This window comes from Lynx rufus, unplaced genomic scaffold (assembly GCF_022079265.1).
Source record: "Lynx rufus isolate CCGP_SWC_20201006 ecotype Redwood Valley unplaced genomic scaffold, mLynRuf1.p SCAF_12, whole genome shotgun sequence".
In the NCBI taxonomy this organism is placed as follows: Eukaryota; Metazoa; Chordata; class Mammalia; order Carnivora; family Felidae; genus Lynx; species Lynx rufus.
In genome coordinates, this window is record NW_025814826.1 from 21,751,284 (window position 1) to 21,777,363 (window position 26,080).

Consider the following 26,080-nt stretch of genomic DNA (forward strand, 5'->3'; position numbering starts at 1 on the left):
TGAACCATCTTATGCTCTAAAAATAGTCTATCAAAATAAAATTAGAAAAAAAATCATTACTCATTCATTGTCTAAAACATTTCTTTTAGCTTAAGGGGACAGATTTAGTGTGTTTAATACTGGATAGGTGGGTAAGTGACATATAGTGGTTAAGGGTATACCCTCCAGCCAGACCCTTAATGCTGCTACTTGTCAGCTGTGTGACCTCAAATAAATTACTTACCCTCTCTGAGCCTCATTTTTCCCATCTGTAAAATGGAAATAACAATAATCTTTGTCTCATAAGATTTTTTTAAGGATTAAATGAGTTAATACATGCAAAATACATAGTAGAGAATGAATGCGCATTAAGTGTGCCTATTCCAACTGCTTTAAAAGTAGTTGCTAGACAGCATATTTCTAAAGTTCAATTATCGTTGCAGGAAAGGTCAGAAATTTAGAAACTTTCTTTCTATAGAAGAAGACTGGATGGTTTGTTTTGTTTCCAAAGTGTCTGAGACACTTTCCACCAGAAAACCAGTGAACCTCTGCATGATGCCAAAGCTGTTCAAGGTCATAGCCTGTCTCATGTGAAAGTGTCGTCTACAATGATCACAAATTACATCATCCCTCAATCCACTGACTGGGCTCAAGTCGTCTGCAAACCCCTTCCCATTGCAGAACCCCCTCTTTCCATGCACCATTTGTGACGTGTGGCCAGATGAGGACACTCAAGGGCACCAGTCCACCTCTTTATTTTAGAACCATTTATCCTTTAAAAATAAATAAATAAAAGATAAAAATAACCAGAAATGTAAATTCTGATAATTCCCTTCCCATTCTCCACCCACCCTATTCCAGAGACCACTGCCCAACGGGGGCGGGGGGCAAACCAACATGCCTAAAACTTCACCCTGGCCTTCAGCCTGTATTCACGATCATAGATTGCCATCGTTTTCCCCGTTTTCCACCTTTCCCCGCTTTCCACCTCTTAGAGAGGGAGAAAATACAATTTTTTTAACATCTAAACACATAGTACTTCCAAGAAAGAAAATGTGCCCCTAAGTTATAAAGATAAGGAAATGCTAGAATGGCTAGCCTGCCTACGTTTTCGTTTTTTTCATTCTTTGCCTTTCGTTTGTCTTTTTTACCAACAGTGGGATCTTTCTGCGCCTGCACGAGCTCTAACAATAATACCTACTGGTGTTTACGTACAGTTAATGAGACGCATAATTTTCTTTTCTGTGAGTTTGCCACTGGCTTTTTGGAGTATTTTGATATGAATACAGATCCTTATCAGGTAAGTCAGTATGTTTTCATTTTATGAAGGTTGTTGGAAACAAAACAGCCAGAACATGAGCTTAAATATGTTGTCCTGGCCTCTTCACCCACAGCTCACCAACACAGTGCACACAGTGGAACGGGGCATTTTGAACCAGCTACACGTACAACTCATGGAGCTCAGAAGCTGCCAAGGGTATAAGCAGTGCAATCCAAGACCTAAGGGCCTTGAAGTCGGTAAGGGGGGAAAAAAGGTGGTTGTTGTTGTTGTTTTTCCTGTATTTCCTGGGAAATTCTTTGTGTTGTCAAGTTTTCTGCCTTTGAAACGACGCTATGCATAGAAACCCAGAGATTGGGACACTTCCAGGCAGTTCCAAACACAATCTGTTCTCTAAGTTTATCTCTGGGAGCATTAATGAAAAATTTAACAGGCCAAAAGATTTGGTGAGTGTTTTATTCCAATTTGTCCCACACGTCTGTTCTACTAGTAAACCTTCCTGATAGAAGTATCCACTGGCAAGCGGGATGAAGGCATCGGGGATTTATTTGTTATTGCTGTCAACAGGCGTGATCTATACTCTTAGGCAAACCAGGATAGCCTCATTTTTTCACTGAATTTGGATGGGAACACACAATGTCCTGTTTCTGCTTAGCACAGTTGGGAGCTGCCCTAATTGGACCCCTGCCCGTGACACAGTGAATTCGATTTCTTGTACCAGTATTTCCCCTCTGAAACTAGAGATACTTGGGTAATTCACTGTCTTGGGACCCAGCAGTGTTAGAGGGTCCATATGGAATCAACTAGATGCTCCCTCCCAGATCTGCAGCATTAAACTAATTTCGCCTGTGGTTCGTGAGGCTGCCATTTTTTTCAGTGTCTGTCCCAGCTCTTTCCTAATTGATGAGGATACTCAGTTTGTCGTAATTCCTGTAGAAACGTAAATTCCAGCAGTCCAATGAAGGGAGGAGAAGGAGCTGGCACTGGCGAGGTCATTGGCATCAGCACGGCAGCCAACCCCAAAAGAGCGAAGAGCTGAACTCTGTGATGGTGGGGAGTGGTTTGCAGGAGACCTTTGTATGCAGCTGAGTTTGCCTTGTGTCCCTAACAGCCGGTGTCTCTGGGCACCTGGCAGAGCCAATATCACCAGCCCTAAAAGTAGGCCTCTCCCCTGGGTCATGTGACTTGAAGGGGGGGGAGAGGGTCCTACCTCCAAAAAATCAATGTCTGCCTCCTGTCGTTTCCACCCCTGCAGGGTCCTGAGGCTTTCAAGCTGCAAAGACCCCAAAAGAAATTATAAACACTGTGAGAGAGGTCACCTCACAGCCATCGGCCAACACTTCTCAGTTAACACCTTAATCAAATCATTTGGCCGCCTGTAAAGTCCAGTCCTGACTGAGCTGCAGAATAGGTCTTTGGTCGCTGACCCCACCCAGCTCCAATCTTTTCAGATATCCTGCTTATCTGTTTGAGCTTTTCCTCAAATCTTACCCCTCCACACACCAAAAACAAAATAAACAAACCAACGAAAAGTCTCAATAAGGCCTAGAAATTGAACCAATTACTGCTTTTTGAAATTTTATACCCAGACAGCTCTTCCCCAAAGGACCTGGCTCTCTTACTGGTGGTGACCTAACTCTGCTCAGGGAAGTCTGATAGTCTCTTGATGGAATGACACACAAGGGAGAGCCAGTGAAGCCAGTAGTCCCCTCCACCTTCTAGACAATTCCTGCAGGAGATGATTGTTGCCCTCCCCCCTTTTTTCCCAACTGTTTTGTCTAAAAATAACCAAAATTTTACTGAGACTGACTGGAAGTACTTTTCATACTGCTTTTAAATGGGCTCTCTCCTCCTTTGCCACCAAAGAAACGCCTATACATTTTATCTCAAACCTTTTAATTTATAGCTTTCACTGCTCATTTTGAACCCGTCTACTAGAAAAGCTCTGTGGGACTTCAGCACTGTCTGTATTTAACACAATATGTTTCTTTCTAGGATTTAGATGTTGTGCATGGAAAACGACATAGTGAATGGTTTTATGAGTTCTAAAGCTAACATAAATTACTCTTGTATTTTCCTATGTCAGGAAATAAAGATGGAGGAAGCTATGACCTACACAGGTATTCACATTTTTTTTATTCTCCCCCACAGCTTCTTTCCCAATAATTGCATGATCCAGCCATTTCAACTAATTTCTGTTCCTCACCATGCTGCACAGAGCAAAGTGTGGGTGCGTGCATGTGCTAACAGCATTCCCCACCATATTGTGTCGTTGGTTACAGATCTGTCATTTTGCTTTTAATCAGCTGACTGTCACAGCGGGATGTCTCTCAGAGCATTTACTCCCATGCGTGTTTGCTCATTAGATGATGCTTTTAAGCATGGATTGCTGTGAAAGGGGGGAAAAAAAATAGAATGACCCTTGGGAGCCCTGGGGAGAGTTTGGGAGAATTCTTTCCCTTGTGGTGCTCACACATTGATTTGGTGGAGAGGCTTCATGGAAACTGGTTTAGAGATTTTTTACAAAGTATAATGAATGCCAAAGACCCAAGACCCAAAAAGGAGTGATGGGAAATTTAAGAGCATTCTAAAGCCGAAGTTGGAGGAAATAGAAGGAGCTTCCTTGTTAAGACTCCTTAATTAGAGTGGGTGGTGAAAGGCAGCAGTGATACGATTCCAAAGGCTCTGCAGGGTGGTGGTGAGTGAGGAGAAGGTGCTGGGTTGGGGACAGGGTACCTGGAGTCAAGCCCTACAGAGAGGTCTCAGCACAGCACAGAGACAATACCGCCTGACACACCCAAACTTCATAAACAGGCCTCAGCCCAGCCACCTTGTTCTCTCCAACCCCCACCCATCCCTCTTACCTCATGTTCAGTGAGGGGGCCCGACATGCCTGGTGGCCATGTCACAGGATCACCTGGCATCATCAGCCCTTGATATTTTTCCACTCTAAGCGTAGACCTTAGGTGGATTTGTCAGAAACGTGCGGTGTGGGCAGGAGGGGACTGTCCTGACCACCTCCACTGTGGGGAAACAGAGTCACGATGAGTCAGCACCATAGTTGAGGAATCCATCAGAGGAACATGGGCTTCCTTGGCGCCATGCCAGGGAACCCTGTTTGCCCCACTGCCTCTCTCCAGCCTCCTGAGCTGTACTCTCAGATTCTTCCTTTTCCGGGGCACCTCACTGATCTGACCAGAAGCTAAACAACAGGAAAGGTGGCGGGAAAGATGTAAACAAATAACAAAACAAAGAAAGCTGGACTTCTGAGGATGTTTAATAACCATGTATGTATCTCTTCTTTTTCTCTTCTCTCCTGTCTTCTTCCCTTTCCTCGCTCTGCCCTCCCCCCCCCACCCTGACCCCACATCACCCCCAGCACACGTAGGACAGAGCAGAAGAACCCACCCTTAAGCTGGTCTCACCAGGGCTATGGGCTGACGAGGTAATATCCCGCACACCAGCATTGTTTCGCCTGCTTCCCAGGGGCCACATTAAGACATTTCCAAAGTGTGACATTTTTAATGGACCTAACACTAGATATTGACTTTATGGTTATTTTATGATGCACTCAATTTTACAGCTAAGGGATTGTCAGTTGAGCTTTCTTTTACTTCTTGTCATGAACGAGGTAAAAGGGTATTAATAGGCTATTTAAGTCACCAGCCTGGTCAGAGCTGAGTCAGAGAGCTATTCTCCATCAAGTCATACCCGGCCAACTTTGAGATGAAGAATGTTTAACTGCACTCTGGTCCTGATTAAATGGCAAGCATCTGGGACTCTTCCCTCTCCCTTCTCTGCCACCCACCACTAAATCCGCCATTTGTGAGGCCATTTGTCAGAGCCTTGGTAACTCGTTGTTGACGGGGTCGCCTGAGAATGTGGCCGTTGGAAGCACATGTGCAAGGTGACAGAGTTACCCGTTGCCTCTTCCTCCCTAAATTCCTTCCCAAAGGACAGATAGGCGGACACTGTGTAACACGCAACGACTGGCACTTCCAGATCCTACCATTTCATGATGGGGGGGGCAAGCTGTCTTTCGGCCGACACCCACATTGCAGGCAAGAAATCCTGAAACAGGGCTACTGAGGGAGCATTTGCCTGTCCCACCTGGGGACTCACTGGATACCCAAATGCAGTGTTTGACGTGGCCTCCCCTGCTCACTGCGCCCCGTTGGACTGAAGGGAACAGGTGTCGAAAAAGCCACCGTAGGTGTGGACCCACCGAAACGACTGTCTCAGGTGGTGCTTACCGGGACACAGCCCTCCAGCGATGGCCCTCTTACCAGGTTTCAGAAGCCTCGATTCTCCAAGAAGATTCAGTTTTTTTTTTTTTTTTTTTTTAGAAAACGAATTAAATGCATTTTCATATGAAATTTCATTATAAAAGACTTCGAGAAAAGTGATAGTAGCCCAACCTGAGGGATGTGAAATTTGAAAATTCAGCAGTCTTTCAGAAACGTTTCTCTCACACGAGATTGACTAAGAGCTTTTTGACTGCCTTCAATTCTGAGGATGTGGAAAAATTAATCTTTACATTTATTTGTTAAAGGGCCTCCCAAAGGCAAGTCTGTTCCCCATTCAACTTCGTATTTATTCTATTTACTTAGTGCCGTGGCATGCACATGAGGCGGGGACAGGCTGCAACGCTTTGCTTACTCATACTGGTCATTTTCCAGTTAAGACAAGCACAGAGCAGGGGCACCGCTCAGAAACCAGCCGCCATGACTCAGGAAGGAATTTTTGGCTTGAGTTGAAAGCCATCATTTCTGTGTTGCAAAATAGAATAGGATCAACAGGTTGAGGGGGTGTTTATTTTTCCCACTGCTTGTGAAAGCTGATGCTGCTGCCCTTTGATGGCCCAGAACTGCTCCCGGCAGCCGTGCTATGTGTCCATGGCAGGCAGCGTGGGGCCGGCCGTCGGTTCTGGGCAGCCTCGTGCTGGCAGGGCTGCTTCCTGACCCGTGTTCCACGCCCAGTAGACCGGCAGGCCACGCTGTGCTCCGTCCTCGGCACCCATGCTCTGCCCACGTTGCATTTACACTTTTTGACCCATCTGCCCTGTGGCCACAGCTCACGGCTGGCAGATGGGTGTGGGCGACCTGGCTGCGTGTTAGGGGCTGATTAGTGCTGACGGGGCCAGTGTGCCTTGGGTTCAAATCCTGCCTCACTAGCAAGAAGTGGAGAACAGAGCCTGGCAAGCCTCAAGCCCCGGCAATGATGGGTGCCATCAGTGAGGCGGGCGTGGATGCAAAACATTAACAGGAAAGAGACAGTGTTTGAAAGGGGATGGTGATATTATGATTCCAAAGGATGTTACTCTACTTCATGAGACACAAAAAGAGATGCTCATCAGCACCACCCCCAGCTTCCCCATCACTCACTGCCAACCCAGAGCTCAGTCTTTTTTCTGAACTGCGTGAACGTACTGAAGGACAAAACCCAAACTTCACTTCCTGGCTCCGTATTACTTGAAGGAAGCTTCAGCAGGTTCCGTTCTCTCTGTCACATCTCAGGACTCCATTTTATTTACTCATTTTCTCTCCATATTTTTTCCAGTTCTGCTGAGAAATAATTGACGTAGATCACTGTGCACCCTATTTTATTTTTACGCTGCGCTTGCTTAGCTCTGTTGGACTTCTCTGTTTAAGGTGCTTGACCAAGAGTTGGGTTCAGGTCAGGGTTTGGGGTTAAAGGGATGGGAAGTGAGGCTGGCCTCCTAAGGTGATGGGGGCCTTAGGGTCAGAGTTGTTAGGACACGGATCAGAGGCGGGGTCGCCATACGCAGTGGACAGCTTGCACCCTGCCCAGAAGTGTGCCCTGGGGAGGATGGGCAGCCACTGACATCCAGCCAGAACTCTGCTAGACAAGCCCTGCCAACTGGCGGGATAAGTTTTTCATCACACAACAGTGGCCACTTGGTCAGGATCAGGGGCAGGGGCAAGTCAGAATTAATCTAAGCTCCCAGAGGATGTCCAAAATTTTGTCTTTTCCAGGGGTGATTCTACACCTGGTGCCTTTCTTCCCCGTAAAAAAAGGAACAAAAGTGTTGCAGGACTCTAAGCCCCTACCCTCCAAACTGAGGAATATAATTTACCTTTAATTGGTTTCAAAATAGAGAGGAAAGATAAGAGGGGGAAAAGCTAATCCTCTTTCGTCCATTCAGTAAATAAATAAAGAAGGAAAGAATCCACATGACCACCTGTATGCAAGCCACTGCCTTGGAGGAGAATACGGTCAAGTATTATCATTACTGTTCAGAAAACAAAGTGTCCCAACAGGGGAAGAGATGATTCTGTAAGAGCCATGTGGGGCCCCTAACCCAACCCCGAGGAATCCAGGGAAGCTTCCCAAGGAGGTGGCATTTCATGCTGCATGCTGAAGGCAATGTTGGCACCGTCTAGAACGGGATATTGAGGAAAGAAAACCGGTCCAACTAGAAGGGACAGTTTGTGTGAAGGCAAGATCCATTCGGGGGACTGTGATCAATTCAATGGTAATACAAGGGAATGGGAGGCGAGCAGAAGAGGTAAACAGAGCCAATTTCACAAAGAGTGCTATATGTCGGTGACCACAGAATTTATCTTCCAAACAAGGATGTTTCCACCAGAGAGGGCATACTAAAAAAAATTAAAATGGTCTATATTTGACATATGTATTTGCTTACCAATGGTATGGTCAGTGGATTTATAAAATAATTGCATTTAAAAACTATTTTCTGGGGCGCCTGGGTGGCACAGTCGGTTAAGCGTCCGACTTCAGCCAGGTCACGATCTCGCGGTCCGTGAGTTCGAGCCCCGCGTCGGGCTCTGGGCTGATGGCTCAGAGCCTGGAGCCTGTTTCCGATTCTGTGTCTCCCTCTCTCTCTGCCCCTCCCCCGTTCATGCTCTGTCTCTCTCTGTCCCAAAATAAATAAACGTTGAAAAAAAAAAATTTAAAACTATTTTCTAAACTAAAATTTCAAAAGTTCTGGACAAATGCTAAACTGAACAGGATGCCAGTACAACAGATATAAACTGGGACCCTCGGGCAATCTAAACAATCTGATCACCCTGGTTACCTACTACCTCAGAGGATTGGGTTTTGGGGGTTTGTTTGTTTTTTTTTTAATTTTTTTTTTAACGTTTATTTATTTTTGAGACAGAGAGAGACAGAGCATGAATGGGGGAGGGGCAAAGAGAGAGGGAGACACAGAATCGGAAGCAGGCTCCAGGCTCTGAGCCATCAGCCCAGAGCCCGACGCGGGGCTCGAACTCAACGGACCTCGAGATTGTGACCTGAGCCGAAGTCGGACGCTCAACTGACTGAGCCACCCAGGCGCCCCTCGTTTTTTTTTTAAGAGAAAGAGAGAGAGTGCGTGTGTGCATATGCAAGCACGAGGGACAGAGGGAGAGAGAGAATCCCAAGCAGGCTCCACACTCAGCACAGAGTCCACCACGGGGGTCATGACCTGAGTCACTTAACTGAGCCACCCAGGAGCCCCTTGCCCCTCCCCCCCTGCTTTTTTTTTTTTTTTTATAGGATTGGGTCTTTATCCTGAATGCAGTAAGGAGATATTCAAGAGTGTTAAACTGTGAGAAATAATATGGGAGGACCTGGGTCGATCAGATTAGGTAACATACGTAGTTGTGAAGAGTCTTGTGGGTCTGCTTGCTCACAAGCTCTGGCTCAGTGGCCTCTCATTTGGGGGACAGTGTCTAACAGTATCACGTGACTTACCGTGCCCCTGCTCTCTTCTAAGTACTTTGCATATGTTAAATCACTTACCCCTCACAATAACTCTGTGAGGTCAGCACTGTTATCCCCATTTTATAGATTAAAAAATTGGATCACAGAGAAACTCAGTAACTTTCCCAGGATTGTACAGCTGATAAATGATGGAGTAGGTAATCAACCCAAGGAGTCCGATTCTAGCCTGTGCTTTTAATCTCCATACTGTGCTGACTCTTTCAACAAATAAACTTTTTTTTTTTAACGTTTATTTATTTTTGAGACAGAGACAGAGCATGAATGGGGGAGGGTCAGAGAGAGGGAGACACAGAATCTGAAACAGGCTCCTGGCTCTGAGCTGTCAGCACACAGCCCGATGCGGGGCTCGAACTCACGGACCGTGAGATCATGACCTGAGCCGAAGTCGGCTGCTTAACTGACTGAGCCACCCAGGCGCCCCAACAATTTAAACTTTAACTGCACTTTCTCATCTGTAAAAATTTGCTAATAATATGCATATACAGAACAATATGTAAGGATTACATAGGCTGATATCTGAAAAGTGCTTAGCACAAGTAAGCCCTGAATATATATCATTCTATGAACAGTGTTTGATAACAGAGTTGGATAGTGAGAGATATATCAAAGAACCCTAGAGTTTTGAAGGACATTTACCTTCACGTTAATGAGTAATAAAATTAGCAGGTTTTTTTACTAATCAAGGGCTAAGAAAGAGGGAAAATTATGTGCTTTTGCCCCAATAAGAAAGTATGTGCTTTTAATCAGTCATTGACTATACAAAGTTATTTGTCTATAGATAAATGACATAACTGACATTTACTGATAGTTCTATACTGTCTTCTTAGTTGAAGGTTTGTAGTCTTTTATTTGTAAAATAAATAGGTATTCTTACACTGCATCAGTAAAACTAGTGCACGAGAAATCTTCCATGCATAGCAAATAAAAAGGTATTTATGACTGGCTTTTAGTTCCTTGCAGGACCCTGAATTCATCAGAGGCTCTGAAATTTCAAAACCCAAAGCAAATTTTCAGGCAGCATGAAAGTCCTCCACAATACACACTGATTTGGCCCCAAATATTGGAAACTCTGTGCCTTCAGAAAAACATTCAAAGACAACACAGAAAAAACAGGGAAGGGCTTCAGAGAAAGGAATGGCTACATTAGTGCAGATACCCTGTTCAGGCTCTCTCAATTTTGTAAATCAAATCAATGCCCTCAGAACTGAAAGCTGGGAAGAGAATAGCCATATCAATGAACACATCCTTCCAGTCAGCAACGATCGGTAAAACTACAAAGCTTGTGAATTTCCAGTGGACCTCTTACAGTTTGCTGTTGGGCACGGGTACCGACATTCATCTACAGGTGTGATGTAGGCCTTCCCAACGTGCTTAGGATGAGAAGAAGAGGGTCACGAAAGGCTTTGCGGAGAGAATGATGTTCAAATTTAATTTTGAAGGCCGAGAGCTGACTCAGACGATGAGGCAGGGAAGCACATTCTAGGAAGAAATGCCGGTGCTGAAGAGAGAGAGAGCCTGGTGCTTTCAGGAAACTGCACTGTTTTGGCGAGGCTGTAGCAGAGATATGTGGGGAGAGCAGGCCGAAGGAGTGGGAGGCATCAGGCCCTCTCCGTAGAAACTATCCTTTCTGCTTCTCAGGACAGTCCAGCAGCCTTTGTTGATTGTAACACCACTGCTCCAGGAAGAGTTCCTATGCCACGCATGCGTGATCTCTCCCACCCGCTCGTAGAGTGTGACATAATTACGTGGTCATGTTCTTAAAAGCAAATAAGTTGCCGTCTGGAAAGAAATGTGGCTCAGCTTGCAACCTGCATGTGGTTTTGAATTGCTGTTAGTGGTCTTGCCATCTTTGTATTTCCCAGATTGGATGAGAATCGCCTGGAACTTGAAATCATCTCCATTTATTTTGAAAATTCACTTGTCAGAACAAACCTATTCATCCGTTTCCTCCCTGAGTAAAGAACTTCAGAATGGCCCCCCGAAAGGAGCTCCTTTTGTGATAGGAGGACTGGTAGAAACCAGGACAGAAATGTGGAAAGACCTTAGTTCTAAGGTCTAACAAGGTGTTCACTTTATATTTTGATACAATGTTACATTTACAGAAAACTTGCAAGAATAGTTCCAAGAAATTTTATCTCATTTGCCGTATTGTTTTCTCTTGCTCTCCCGCTCTTTCTCTGCATATACACACATGCTTCTTTTTTTCCTGAATCGTGCGTAATTTGCAGACATCATATACCTTTATCTGTAAGAGTTTTTGTACGTATTTCCCAAGAACAAAAACATTCCTACATAACTATTGTAAATTTATCAAAATCAGGCAATTTAACACTGATACAATACTATTATGTAATCCACAGTCCATATTCAAATATTGCCAATTGTCCCAGTATTGTCGTGTTTATGGGTTGAGGAGGATTTTGTTTTCCTGGTCTGGGATCCAATCCAGAAACACACATTGTAGTAAACTGTCATGTCTCTTAAGTCTCTTTCCATCTGGGATAGTTCCTCAATCCTTCATTGCATTCATGACATTCTGAAGTGTACAGGCGAGTCGTTTTGTAAAATGTCCCTCAGCTGGGGTTTTCTGATGTTTCCGCACGATTGGACTAAAATTGTGCATTCCTGACAGGAATACCACAGAAGGGGAAGTGTGCACTCAGGATATCTTACCGGAAGCTACGTGACATCTGTTTGGTGGTCTCACTTTTGATTACTCGGTGGCGGTGTTGTTTGCTAGGTTAATCCACTATGAGCCTAGTATTTTTCCTTTTTTAATTAATAATTCATCCACTACCTTTTGAGGAGTCCATAATTCTTGCCTGAATCATTATGATGGCTGCAAAAGGATGATTTTTTCCAATTCTGTTTTTCTTGCTACATTTAAGTGGTACTCTACCATAGACAAGAGATTTCCCTTTTCCTTGTACGCACGTACATGTGTACGTACGTATGTATGTATGTATTTATAGCAATAAGGATTCATAGATCCTCATTTTATCCCATGAATATCTTTTTGCTACCATTATTTATTTTGATGACCAGAATGTCCCAGTTTGGGCCAGTGATGTCCCTTCAGGTGTCCTTTTGGTGTGTCCCCATCATCTTTTGAACACTTCACTGCTTCCTGGCCTAACACTATGTTCCAGGTTCACCTTGTATTTCACTCCTCGACCTCTGGAATCTGCCGTTTCTCCGAAGGACCCCAGTTCCTTTTAAGTGGGCAGCAGTGGCATCTGAACTAGGCTCGAGGTGCATAAAATTGATATGGAGGCATCTTTGTATGTAGACCCTCTGGGCGGACAGAGTTAAAATACACGTGCAGGTATATTGACAGCCACTCCTGTTTCTACAGCTATGGAGATACGTGGGGACATAGCTATCTAGATATATTTAAAATTGTATGTTTGTACTGATACCTCTAATTCTAGTTTAACAGCATGAGGTTCATTCTAGTCTTCCTAGTTTCTAAATAACTTCCTTTTTTTTAACATGCTTACAATTATTTATTTGTTTGTTTATTTATTTAATTATACTTTGTTAATAGTAGACTTTTTATTTTATTTTTCAGGAGTAGAACCCAGTGATTCGTCACTTACATACAACACCCAGTGCTCATCCCAAAAAGTGTCCTCCTTAATGCCCATCACCCATTTAGCCCAACCCCCCCACCACCCCCCTCCAGCAGCCCTCAGTTTGTTCTCTGTATTTAAGAGTCTCATATGGTTTGCCTCCCTCTGTTTTTATCTTATTTTTCCTTCCCTTCCCCCATGTTCATCTGTTTTGTTTCTTAAATTCCACATATGGGTGAAATCATATATTTGTGTTTCTCTGACTGACTTCTTTTGTTTAACATAATACATCCTAGTTCCATCCACATTGTTGCCAATGGCAAGGTATCATTCTTTTTGATTGCCAAGTAATATTCCATATAAATGATAACATCCTTTTCCAGCAGTGAGAAGCTTAGTTTCCATTATCCTCAATGGACTAACTCACCTGTTAAATGCCACAGCACACGGAAAGCAATTTCAGAATTGCTAAATCATACTGCTGTAAACACAAACCTGCTAACTAGAGTTCAATATATTTTTCAGTTCCTTCTGTCTTTAGAATGAGAGAAAATAGGTAGCTCACTCGGTTGAGCGTCCAACTTTGGCTCAAGTCATGATCTCACAGTTCGTGGGTTCAAGCCCCACATCAGGCTCTGTGCTGAGAGCTCAGAGCCTGGAGCCTGCTTCAGATTCTGTGTCTCCCTCTCTCTCTGCCCCTCCCCCATTCATGCTCTGTCTCTCTCTCTCTCCCAAAAATAAATAAACATTGAAAAAAATTTTTAAAAAGAGAGAGAAAATAGCACTCTGTTTGAAGTTACTCAGAATAGTTCTGTTTTCCCTTCTTCTTTATTTTAGTTATGTTGCCCATTTGAAATACGGCAAGGTTTGTTTATTTCCATTTGCATTCCATTTTCGGTTCTATTTTTTCTCGTCATCGGTAGTTTAATTTTGTTTTTCAGTACGTAATACTTTAGCGTCGTTCCAAAAGTCAAAACTGCCAAAAGCATGTGCAGAGAAATGTTAGTCCTTCCCACAGTCTCTTCCCACCCGTGCACTGTATGTAGATAACCAATCTCATCAGTTTGTTTTACCTTCCTCCGTTTCTGGTTGCAGTAGTAAGCAGACGGTGATATTTTATTTCTCTTACTTTTTTACACCAAAGGTAGTGTACTATATATATTGTATTGCACTTAGTTTCTTTTTCACCTAAAATATTATTTTCACTTTAAAATATATCGTCTCCATCGGTTCATAGAAATTTTCCTACTCTCTTTTCACTTCTTCCTAGTAATTTGCTGTATGTATGTACCATAATTTATTCAGCCCCTCTTTTAAGTATGAGCATTTCAGTTCTCATATTTTGCAATTACAAATAGTGAGACAGTAAAGAGCCTTGTGCGAATATATTTCATATCGTTGAGGATATCTTCAGAGTAAATTCCTAGTTGCGGGATTACTGGGTCAAAGGTAAATGCCTATATGGATATATTAAATACTGCCAAATTTCCCTCCATATGGTTTGTACCATTTTGCATTCTCATCATCAGTGTACGAGGGTCTGCTTTCAACAGTTGTCAAGCTTTAAAATTTTTTTTCCAACTGAATGAGAAAGAAAGGGTATCTCAGTATGGTTTGAATTTGTATTGCTTTTATTATGAGTAAAGTTGAACATGTTTTTGAAAGTTTAAAGGCCATTTTACTTGCTTTTGTAGATTATCCGCTTGTGTCCTATGCCATTTTTCTATCTGGTTTTTGAAAGAATTATCAGAAAGAATTTGCATCTTTCTGATGATGAGTCTTCTATCTAGGTACAAAAGCTGTCTTTCCACCTGGTTAAGTAAACTTCTAGGTCTTTCAGGAGCTTTTTATATTATCTCCTTATAGGTTTTGCACATTTCTTGTCAAGTGTATTCAGAAGTATTTTATCTTCTTTGTTACTGTTATGAATTGGGTTTTCCTCTCTCATCAAAACCTCTTTGTGATTATCATGTGTGTATATGAGGGCTATTGGTTTCTGTGTATTAATTTTGTATCCTGCTACTTTAAAAAATATTTCTATTTTTGAGTTAATCTTGTCATTGATTTTCTTGGGTTTTCCAGGTATACCTGTCAGATATTTGCAAATAGAGATCGCTTTGCTTCCTTTCCTATTGGTTGTCTCTAATTGATTCCTCTTGTTGAATTGAATGAATTAATACTTCTAGTACAATGTTACCTTGTTCCTGATCTTAGTGAAAATGCTTTTAAGCCTCGGTGCCTCGGTGGCTCAGTCAGTTAGCATCCGACTCTTGATTTTGGCTCAGGTCATGATCTCACATTTCGTGAGATTGAACCCCATGTCGTCGGGCTTTGCACTCACAGCACAGAGCCTGCTTGGCATCCTTTCTCTCCATCTGTCTCTGCCCCTCCTTCTCTCTCTCTCACTCTCTCTCTCTCTCAAAAACAAATAAACTTTAAAAAAATATTTTTTAAAAAATTCCCTATTGAGAGGACAGATTTTAGGACTAAGTTAATACATTTTTGTCATGTTAAGGAAATAGCCATTGACTTTTTTCTTTTTTTTTTTTAGTGTTTTATTGTTAATGAATGTTGAATTTGTCAAAAGCCTTTTCGGCATCAATGGAGATGCTCAAATAATTTTCTCTGTACATCTTCCAGTAGGATATACTATATTAATGGATGGGCTATGAATGAACCAACCTTTCATTCCTAGAGTAAATTCTACTAGGTTATCATGTGTTATATTCTTAATATAATATTGATTTCTATGCTTTGAAGCAATTCATACAGCATTCAGATTCTCTTTTCCTTGAAGGCTTGATAAAATTCTCCTGTGAAACCACATGGACCTGGTGCATCTTTGAGGATAGTTTCTTAATAATCTTTCTTTCCCTTCTTTGGAAATTGCTTTATCTAAGCTTTGTATTTCTATTGGGTCAATTTCAATAAACTGCATTTTCCTGGGCAATTACCTGTTTCATCTGGGTTTTCTAATTTATTTGCTTTAAGGTCTGCAAAGTAGTCTCTCTCATGCTTTGAGTTTTGTATATTTCAATGATTATTTCTCCCTTGTGATTTTTTTATTTTGTGTATTTGAATTTTCTCCCCTTTGTCTCAACTAGTTAAACTAGTGATCGTCTGCTTTGACGCTTCTTTAAAGAACCAGGATTTTGATTTATTAATGAGATATGTCATTCTTCTACTCTCTACCTCATTAGTTTTTGCTTTCACCTTTATTATTTCCTTCCTGGTGCTTTCTTTTGATTTATATTGTTCTTTCTCCAGCTTTCTGAGTTTTGAGTTTGATTGATTTATTTTTTCGTGATAAAAGTGTTTAAGGCTATGAATGCTTAAAATGACACATAAGTATCACGCTTGATGCATCATAAGTTCTAATACATAGTGTTTTCGTGATCGTTTTTTTAAGTTTATTTATTTTGAAAGAGAGAGGAAGTGAGCACAAGCAGGGGAGGGGCAGAGAGATTGGGAGAGACAGACAGACAGAGAGAGAGAGAGAAAATCCCAGGCAGAGCCAGACACAGGGCTCAAACTCACAAACCGTGAGATCCTGATCTGAACTGAAATCCAGAGTCAGACACTTAACCGACTGAGCCACCAGGCACCCCGTTATCATTTTATTTTATTTCATTTTATTTTATTTCGTTTTATTTTACTTTATATTTTATTTTACTTTATTTTTAATATGATTTATTGTCAAGTTAGCTAACATACAGTGTATACAGTGTGCTGTTGGTTTTGGGGGTAGATTCCCGTGGTTCATCACTTACGTTCAACACCCAGTGCACATCCCAACTAGTGCCCTCCTCAATATCCATCACCCGTTTTCCCCTCTCCCCCGCCCCCCATTATCATTTTTTAAATTCTGCACTTTTAGCTTTGTATTTTCCTTTTCACCCAGATGATGTTTGTCAGCTTCCAGATGAAAGAGCTCTCTTGTTGTTTTAATTTTATTAATTTCTAGTTACATTGTGTTATATCAAAGTGTTGTTTGTAATATTTCTATTTTACGCAACTTCCTGATGCATTTTTCCGTGACCTAACACATAATCAAATAATGTGAATTTCTGTGTGTGTTCGACAAGGTGTAACCTCTATCCTCGGAGTATACTGTTGGATACATTTGCATGAGAATTACCTGATTGATTATATATTAAGGTCTTCCAGATTCTTATTTATTTTTTGTCCATTTGGCCTCTCTTAGATTGAGTATCACTTATTATTATGTCTTTGTGTATTTCACTTTGCATCTTCTACGGGTAGTTTCTTCTAAATTTATAAAGGTGTTGCCCTTTATCCCCCCTCTTTGAAACTTTGTAGGGTTTGTATTTTTGTCCTCTTGGTTGTCTTTGATCTTAAATGTTGGTAACACCCTTAGTTCCTGCTTCTTACTTAATCTTTTATTATCAGTGGTCAGTTTTTAGTGTTGTTCTTTGACTTCCAACTATTATTAGCTCTACCCTCAATGAGCTTCTTCTCTTTCAGTTTTTCTATCTTTCCTCCCGTGTTGAGTCACATTATTTTTACTTTGTCATAGAAAACGTATATATTATCTTTCGACCCTTCTACCTTTATTGTATCCTAAATCTGATAAATATATTAAATGCTCACCATCAACCCTTTTGCTGAAATTTCTCTGGTGATTTCTTGGTTGGATGTGAAGACTACTTACTCAAGATGAGCTGATATGTACAGTATTACCTGTGTTCTTACAATTTATTTCTGGAACTTTTTCTGTAGCCTTGATAATTGAAGAAGAGCTTGAATGGTTGTGAGATCCTTGATTCGTACTTGAATTTCTGACTTGAGATGGCTTTTCACATCCTGGGGTACTTGATGGAAAACACGCCGTTTGCTTGGCAGCATTGTGTTGTGGTTTTTTCCACTTTATGGTCACTTTGGGCAGGGCGTTGGGCATTTTCATAAAATAATAGGTTTTGTTATTCTTATTTTCTATTTTATGATAATTTTGTATAGATTTAGGCCGTTTTTATCAATCTCCTGGATTTCAAGTATTTATAAGATTTCTAGTTTAAGAGGCTCCTTTCTAGCATGTGTAACCAAATATACGCTCTTTTTACTTTTTTACTTTATTATTATTTGGGAGTGGGAGTTGGGGAGGTTGTGTGTCTTCCAGTTTTTTCCTTCTCTTTTTTCTTACAGGATCTGAAATCCACCCCCCCCACCTCTTTCGCTGCCTTTTTTCTTTTATCACCCAGTTTCCAAAGGATGTTCCTTCTTGCTCTGTGTCCTTGTCTCCCTGCCGCCAGGGCTTTCAGACTGCAGCCTCGATTTGCGCCCACTTCTGAGTCTCTTCCTCGTCTCCACCGCAGCTTTTACCGGGACTTTTACAGTCTTTCCTACTTCAGGTTGACACTCTTTCCGGTGATGGTTTCAACTCAGCTCTTGGCTGCAACCTCATTTCCTTCTTCTCTCATCGCTACTGTTTTCCCAGGGCTCGTGCCCAAAGTGCAGCGTATAAGTCTGTTGACATTCGGTATTAACTTTTTTTTTTACTTACAGGTGGTTCGAAGAGTACATCATTTTTGATCTTTTAGTGATACAAAAAGTGTGGGTTTTGTGCAGTTTTTCTTATTGTCCCTGGTGATCCGTATTGCTTTGTGGCCAGTTCATCACATTAATCCAGGCTGCCTCTTTCTAAATGGTACTCGGACACAACAAGAGAAAAGATGCTATTTTCTACAGGACTGTAGTCACCTTGGTGATGTAAAAAGATCTGAGAGAGGAAAAATTGGGGGCATTCTTTGTATACTATGAAAACCACCCAAAGATCATTTTATCTAGATATAGATATTTTAGGGGGGAAAAAAACGAATCAAAAACAGATTCAAACATTGGATTCCAAGAGTTTAATTGCTTCCATGTTTCTTTTTATACTGAGTGCCAGGGAGCATACAAATATCGTCCTAAGCATCACCTATTCCATGAAAACACTTTAAAAGTCATCATTCACCCAACAACCCTGTAGGTAGTAAAGGTTCTATCACACAACTATTCCCACATCTGACAGATGAGGGAGCAAGACTCAGAGAGCCTCGCTCACATGATGTCCCGGTTGCAGAGTTGACTTGAGTAGAGCCGGGAGTGAAATGTAAGCCTCCTGACCGATGGTGCCGTGCATTTCCGGCACTAACCATGCCTCGTCATGGAAGTTTGCATGTGTTTGAGCCTCTTTCTAATTTTTTGGTATTGTTCAATCGCTTCTGTAACCTAAGGCCACTCCTTGATAACGAATTACCAGGGGAAGATACTTTTTAGCACTGTATTTCAAATTGATTTGCCTTGGTAAAAAACAATGTAAGTTGCTTGTCCAGTAAGTGGGAAATCCTTTCTCCACTAACGATCCACCTTTGTCTCTCTTTTCACAGAGGACAGTTATGGGATGGATGGGAAGGCTAACCAGCCCAGCCTCGCTGCAGACGTCAACTGGCAAGGCCTGGAAGATTTATACAGTGTGAATGAAAGCATCTATGAGTACAGACAAAACTATAGACTTAGTCTGGTTGACTGGACTAATTACTTGAAGGATGTAGATAGAGTATTTGCACTGCTGAACAGCCACCATGAGCAAAATAAAACCAGTAAGACTAAAACTGCTCAAAGCGATGGGTTCCCAGGTGGATCTGCTGAGCTCTCCGTGCCAGTCGAGATGGCCTCCGCGGAGTCGGATGATGACCCGAGTCGGATGGTTGGGGAAGCACCTCACGTGACCTTGCCAGCTGACCTTCGAACCCTGCATTTGAACCAACCAACATTCAGTCCAGAGACAAAACTTGAATGGAATAACGACATTCCAGAAGTTAGTCGTTTGAATTCTGAACACTGGAGAAATCATAAAACTGAAAAATGGATGGAGCACGAAGAGATAAATCATCCCGAAACTGATTTCAGTGGCAACGGCATCCCAGAGCTGGTGCTCAAGCCCAGGCCTAGGCTGCAGCCCATTAGCAGGCAGCAGAAAGGACGTCCCCGGGTTGGTGGCCCAGGAGGTGTTTTTGAAGATCAGCTGTATCTTCCTGTGCATTCTGATGTTGATTCTGTTCATCGGACGATCAATACGTCTGCCCTGGAGCAGCCTATTAACTCCAGCAGCGTGAAAAGGATATTGGACAAGGTGAAGAATCACGAGACAGGCAGCTTACAGAGTCTAGAAGGCAGTGCCTCCTTTCCACTCTCCTCGGATTAGATGAAATTGTTACCTGACCCTAAACACAGTATTTTTTTAACTTTTTATTAGTAAACTAATAAAGGCAATCATGACAGCCAACATTCCGAGCTATCCTAGGTACACATGTGCGAAGTTAGCATAGAAGTTAGCACACAGGCGAGCGGTAGGCACACAGGGATGCGGTGTTGTAACTCCCTATTTGTCAAGAGTAGAAATAAAGGTTGATTTGTGTTTATTTGGAGGAGATTAAAGCAGTATTATCTTTTGAAAGCCATAGGGACGTGCCTATACGAATGTTATCCAATCAAGATGGCTAGAATTGTATCTCTCTGAGTTTCTAAAACTTGACATCCTCCGTGAATCTTTCAACCTGCTTCCCACTGCCTGCATCATGTGGTTTTGATTCCTTTTTAACCACTGGAATTTTTCCGTGCCGTCACGTTCAATGATTTTGCACTTTGAGATCAGATTGCCATGTCTATTTGGTTAGTCTTTTTTTTCTTCCCAGAGGCTTTTCCTAGTCTCACTGCTTGCTCTCAGTGTGACCGTGGAGAGCAGACCCCAAGAATGACACACAGTATGGATCACATATTGTCTAGCGTAAGCTCTTGCCAGAAAATATTGCATGCTTTTTCCTTAACTTGCTAAAATTGATTAGCAGAAAGGCATGGCTAACGATGTTGGCAGTGAAAATAAATAAATCAACAAAACAAAGATCGCTTGCTCTCTCTGTGCCTAGCCTCAAAGTGTTCATCATATGCTTAAGATTGCTAAATTTTTGTTATTTTATTAGCAGGATAAAAGGACTGAAGACTTTTTTTTGTCATCTTGGTTTTCTTGACCTGGCTAATAAGCTAAAGTGTTGAGAAAATATACTTAGTTTTGAATTTATATAAGGAATCTTTTTCAATAAAACACACTCATGAATGTTTCATATTTTAAACACACCACAGGTGTTGTATGATTATTTTTAAGGCCTTCGCCAAGTTCGGATTTTTTTAAAGGCGTACTTCAAGACTGCTTTTGAAATTCTGTATTCTTGAAAATATTCTTGTTATGTATTAGATTTTTAAATATCAGCAAAAGGATTACCTCATCAAGAGTTATCAGTACCCTAGCCAACTTCCCAAACAGGTTTATTTTTTAGCTTAACAGTGATTTTCTTTTTATTTTTAGACCATTCAAATGCATAGGTAAATTATGTTTTCTTCAAGTGTTTAAGGTAAACTCTTTTAAAGAAAATTTAATATGTTATAGTTGAATCTTTGATAACTTTAAGTCTTTATCATAGACTCTGTACATATGTTAAAATTAACTAGCTCTTTATCAGATGTGTGTGTCACCAGCTGAATGACAGAAGAAACATATTTATGGTCATGAATGATGTGCTTTGTAAAAAGATTTCAAGTTATTAGGAAGCATACTGTGTTTTTTAATCTTGTGTAATATTCTGTGATACTTTTATAGAACAATTCTGGCTTCGGGAAAGTCTAGAAGCAATATTTCTTCAAATAAAAGGTGTTTAAACTTTACCTGTTTCAGAGAAATGAGCTTTCCAACTTTTTGTGGTATACCCACTCTTTGCAAGTAAAATTGAGTCCTGATCTCAATTGACATGATTGAATATTAGCCATATCTGCAAAATTGCCCCTAAGTCAGTGGGTTCTAGAACATGCGCGGATCGATGATTCCAAAGTGGATTTGGCTCTGTGCTTCAGGGAGGATGTGACAGAGGCCGCACAAGCGAGGCTTCCCCGCTGTGCAGCCTGGCCAGTAGCACAGAGTCAGAGCTTGGTTTAACTCTCTACTGTTGCCATCTTGAAATCTTTAATGATTTTTGAACAAAGAACCCCACCTTTCCATGTGTCACGGGACCCACAAATGATATAGCTGGCTCTGGGCAACACAAATGGAGTTTCTCAAAAGTGGGAGGACAGATCCACCAAAGGAAGTTTCAATTCATGGAGGACAGGACAGTGGACTCTGCTTTTTTTTTTTTTTAAGTTTATTTACTTTGAGAGAGACAGATAGTGTGCACGCAGGGAAAGAGCAGAGAGTGGGGGGCGGGGGGAGAGAGAGAATCGCAAGCAGGCTCCACACTGTCAGCACAGAGCCCGATGCAGGACTTGAACGCACAAACTGATATCATGACCTGAGCTGAAACCAAGAGTCGGAAGCTTAACCGACTGAGCCACCCAGGCGCCCTAAGGACCATGGACTTTGATCAAGACCTAACCGGTCTCCCATACCTCAAGTTTTTCCTGCCTAACCTATACTTCTTTCTGATCCAGGTTTCCTGAAGCACTTTCTCTTCTCGTGATATAGGGGCTGACAGTCTGTGAAATGTCCAAAGACCAGGAGGTTAATAGTAAAGGAGAAAAAACAAAAGCAAAGGGCTTTTTGAGACCTGCTCCATCCTTAGATAATTGAGGAAACCATCTGTATTAGTTTGCTAGCATTGCCATAACAAAATACCACAGACTGGGTGGCTTAAACAACAGAAACTTATTTTCTCACAGTTCTGGAGGCTGGAAGTCGAAGACCAAGGTGTGGGAGGCCTTGGTTTCTTCTGGAGCCCCTCTCCTTGGCTTTCAGATGGCCACCTTCTCCGTGTGTCCTCACGTGGCCTTTTCTCCGGGCATGTGTGTCCCTGGCATCTCTTTTTATGAATACACCAGTCATATCAGATTAGGGCCCACCCTTATGACATCATGTAACCTTAATTACCTCTTTAAAGGCCTTCTCTCCAAATACAGTCACCCTGGGGATTAGGGCTTCAATGCATGAATTTTGAGGGGACACAATGGAGTCCATAACACTATAGTTTCATCAAGAGGACAGCTCAAGATAATCGTGTTGTCCGAAGGCACATCATTTTGCCTCCCTCCTTGTTCCTTTCCTACAAAATGTGATGAGGCCAAGCGTTGCTATCCTGGGGAAACATCCATTTTAGTTCAACAACTATTTATGGAGCACCTACTATGTGCAAAGGGCATGCAAGAGCCTTTCAGACTTTGAAGAGTGCCTAGAAATTGGCCAGCCCTCTGACCCTGTCTGATCTGTGAGGAGCTGATGCCCAGAGGGTCAGCTGGTTCTCCAACTGCCCATTTCCCACAGATTTAGAAGACGAAGACATTTACCAGAGGCAGGGCCAGCCCCTCTCCACTCTTTCCACTTAAATATGCTCACACACACACCAGATCAGGGAACTGAGAGGCCACAGTGTGACCCCATGTGGCAAAAAGTAGTGGAAAGAACATGAACGGTCACAGATTCTAAAGTTTAGTATCTGTATGAGCTGGGAAAAGTCGCATCACCTCTCCTTGACTGTAAAATAATTCCCTTTGACGGCGAACACATCACATATGTGCTTTCTCTTCCTAAAATGTGCCCAGAGGAGACATTGTGAATTCATCAGAACGCTCTTCTGTCCAGGCAGAGCACTTGAGCCCTTAAAATCCTCTCAATGCAGACAGCTCCTGTCAACACCGTTGAGTTGGTACTGGAATGTGAGACAGAAACCGATTTGCCATATCCAAACTATCCACAGTATCTGAAGCTCCTCTCACCTGTCTTTAAAAAATTCAAATAAAAATCCCTATGGTCACTATCTGCGGGGTTCTGGGTTAGGAGAGAAGAAATGAATACTTAACACCTCATGCCACATGTACCAACACATGTTGGCCTTCTAAAAAGATTTTTTTTTTTAAACGTTTATTTATTTTTGGGACAGAGAGAGACAGAGCATGAACGGGGGAGGGGCAGAGAGAGAGGGAGACACAGAATCGGAAACAGGCTCCAGGCTCTGAGCCATCAGCCCAGAACCTGACGCGGGGCTCGAACTCCCGGACCGCGAGATCGTGACCTGGCTGAAGTCGGACGCTTAACCGACTGCGCCACCCAGGCGCCCCTAAAAAGATTTTTAAATGCCTATTGTTCAGAACTAGCTTAGAGCTGATATGATCTCACATATAAGAAAGTCCTCAATTCCCCAAATTAATCCAATGCTGCTTGATATTAGTTGCCCGATATTTCCAAAACTTATTTGGAAAATATTTTTGAAGCTTTCAAATTGTTATTTAGAAAATATTTGTGATATTTTCAAATTTTATTTTAACAGAAAACAAAAGATCTTAGAGCAATTCATTCCTCAATATGGTCCACCACCCTGGTTCATTTAAGCCCTCATGACCTCTTATAGAAGCTGCTGGAAAAGCTGTAATAGCACCCTGAGCCCCTTCCCCTCCACCTCCAACTCTACCACATCCCACAGTCACTGTCTGTCATCACATGGCTCAGATCTCGGCCTCCTGCTCAGGTATCTTCAGTGGTTTTTAACACACACACACACACACACACACACACAAGCATGGATGTATGCGTGCACGCGCCCCCAGAAGCTCCAGCCTTCCACCCACCCACCTGTTCTCCTTCCACCTCACCCGTCACTACCAGCTTCCCCTGAATTAGCCACCCTCCCAGGTCTGAATTTTTCTCAAATTCCCCATCTACCCTCTTGGGGTATATCTTCATTTCTTATCTCAACTGGCAAAAATTTCATCCATTCTTCAATTCCCATATTTTGTTTTCCCTTTTACCTTATCAAAGTTTACCTTTTCTTTCCATGCAAACTCTCCTTGACTCTTCCACCCCTTGGACATGGTATCTCTACCATTTTTACTTTACGCCAAATAAGAAAACACTGATGTTGTACCAAGTCTCGAGCCAATGGAGGGAGAGTGGCCACATTCATAACTTTGCTATTTGCCCCATTTCTAACCAAGAAACCTATCTAATGCAACCATCGTTCATATTGGTCTAATTAACTCACCTTCCTCTGAGTTGTGTCGTCGATACTGAGGACTTTACCAGCACAGTACCGAGGGCCTTATAGGGGGCCCACTAAAAGAAGTAGAGAAAATGACTTTCAAATAGCAGACATTTCCTGTTGAGACCTAGGGAAGCCCCTGCTCCCTGATGTCCCAGAAAGCACCGCAGCGGGGGTGGGTGACAAAGGGAGCTGCAAACGTTGAGGTCTTTTGTGCTGAACATTGCCTCACTTTTCTGCTAGCAAATGCAAGCGGTGGACAAAGGGATCTACCTTCTGTTTTGAACTTCTAGCCCCTACACCTGTGTGCCTCTCAGGACTCAGGAATTCAGAATCTGTGTCTTTCTATCCACCAGTCCTCTTCCCCATTACCCCACCTCCAGCCCATAGCACAGGTGACCCAGAGCCAGAGTAGAACCAACCCAATTACTAATAGGTTTCAGCACAAGAGATGTCATTGCCACCCTAATATGAATCTGGCCACAAAAAGCCCCGTACAACTCAAGCCCAGGAACCGGAAGGGAAATTAGTATGTGATTTCCACAATGACCACTAGGTGTCACTCAAGTGCAACTAATGACCTCTTTACTTCCAGCCAGGATCCGCCCCTGGCAAAGTGGCCACTTCATTGATTTCTAAAGTAGCAGCACTACCATTTTGACAAGAACACATCTAGAACAACTTGATCCGTGGCAGGCTCCCTCTTTCTACGGTACCTAGGATCTTAGCCATTCCAGAAGACTAAAGAATGGTTTTAGCTTTCTACTGATTTATATTGTTATTATAAGTTGGAACTGCATCAAACTTTGACATTTAAATACAAAAGTGAGCAGCAAATATTGATCTCCTTGCTTTCCAATGACTTTGTGCAATTAAATATGTCTTTCGGCCCCCTTTCGCCAAAGCTACAGAGGCCATCTCTGCTCAGCTGGCAAGTTTAAAAAGAATTGGATGCTTTTTAACAGCTTTTAAAATGCTGAGGTTGTACCAAGTCTGGGGCTAATGCAAGAAAGACGAGTGGCCACGTTCATAACCTTTCCTTTCGCCTCATTTCTTGAAGAGAAACATTCTTGTGTGTCTATTTCGAAAAAGCCCAATATCCAGAAAGGCTTTGCCTCTCCCTTCAAAGTGTGGGGCATTTAAGAAATTTAAGAGAAATCTCTAAATTGCCTAAATTGCACACATTGTTGAAAAGAAGGTAGACTGGGGAAGAGGGTACTCTTCACCTTTTGTATAAATGGCTCGCATGATGAATACACACAGCCAAGGAGGAAAATAAATGTTTATCCAGAAGGTAGCACAGACACACACACTCCTCCCCACACCTCCCCCCCACCCCCGCCCGCAATAACTCCTGTGTCTTGGGCCATTGTGACCCTTTTTGGTTCAGCTGTGCAGGAGGGGTGACTGAGTGAGAAATGGAAATCAATTGCCCTGCTTCACACCTATGGAGTGCTCAAGGCAAGGTTCTAAAAATAACCACT

General features: G+C 42.4%; 1 protein-coding gene across 1 annotated transcript in view; it reads left to right on the top strand.

The window, feature by feature from the left end:
- The window catches only part of SULF1 (sulfatase 1), a 152,654-nt gene extending 132,868 nt beyond the window's left edge, over nt 1-19,786 (top strand). The window contains exons 22-24 of the mRNA XM_047073860.1: nt 1,137-1,279; nt 1,374-1,497; nt 18,969-19,786. Coding sequence (XP_046929816.1) covers nt 1,137-1,279; nt 1,374-1,497; nt 18,969-19,786 — 1,085 coding nt within the window. The remainder of the gene's footprint in view (nt 1-1,136; nt 1,280-1,373; nt 1,498-18,968) is intronic.
- The last annotated feature ends 6,294 nt before the right edge of the window (nt 19,787-26,080 follow it).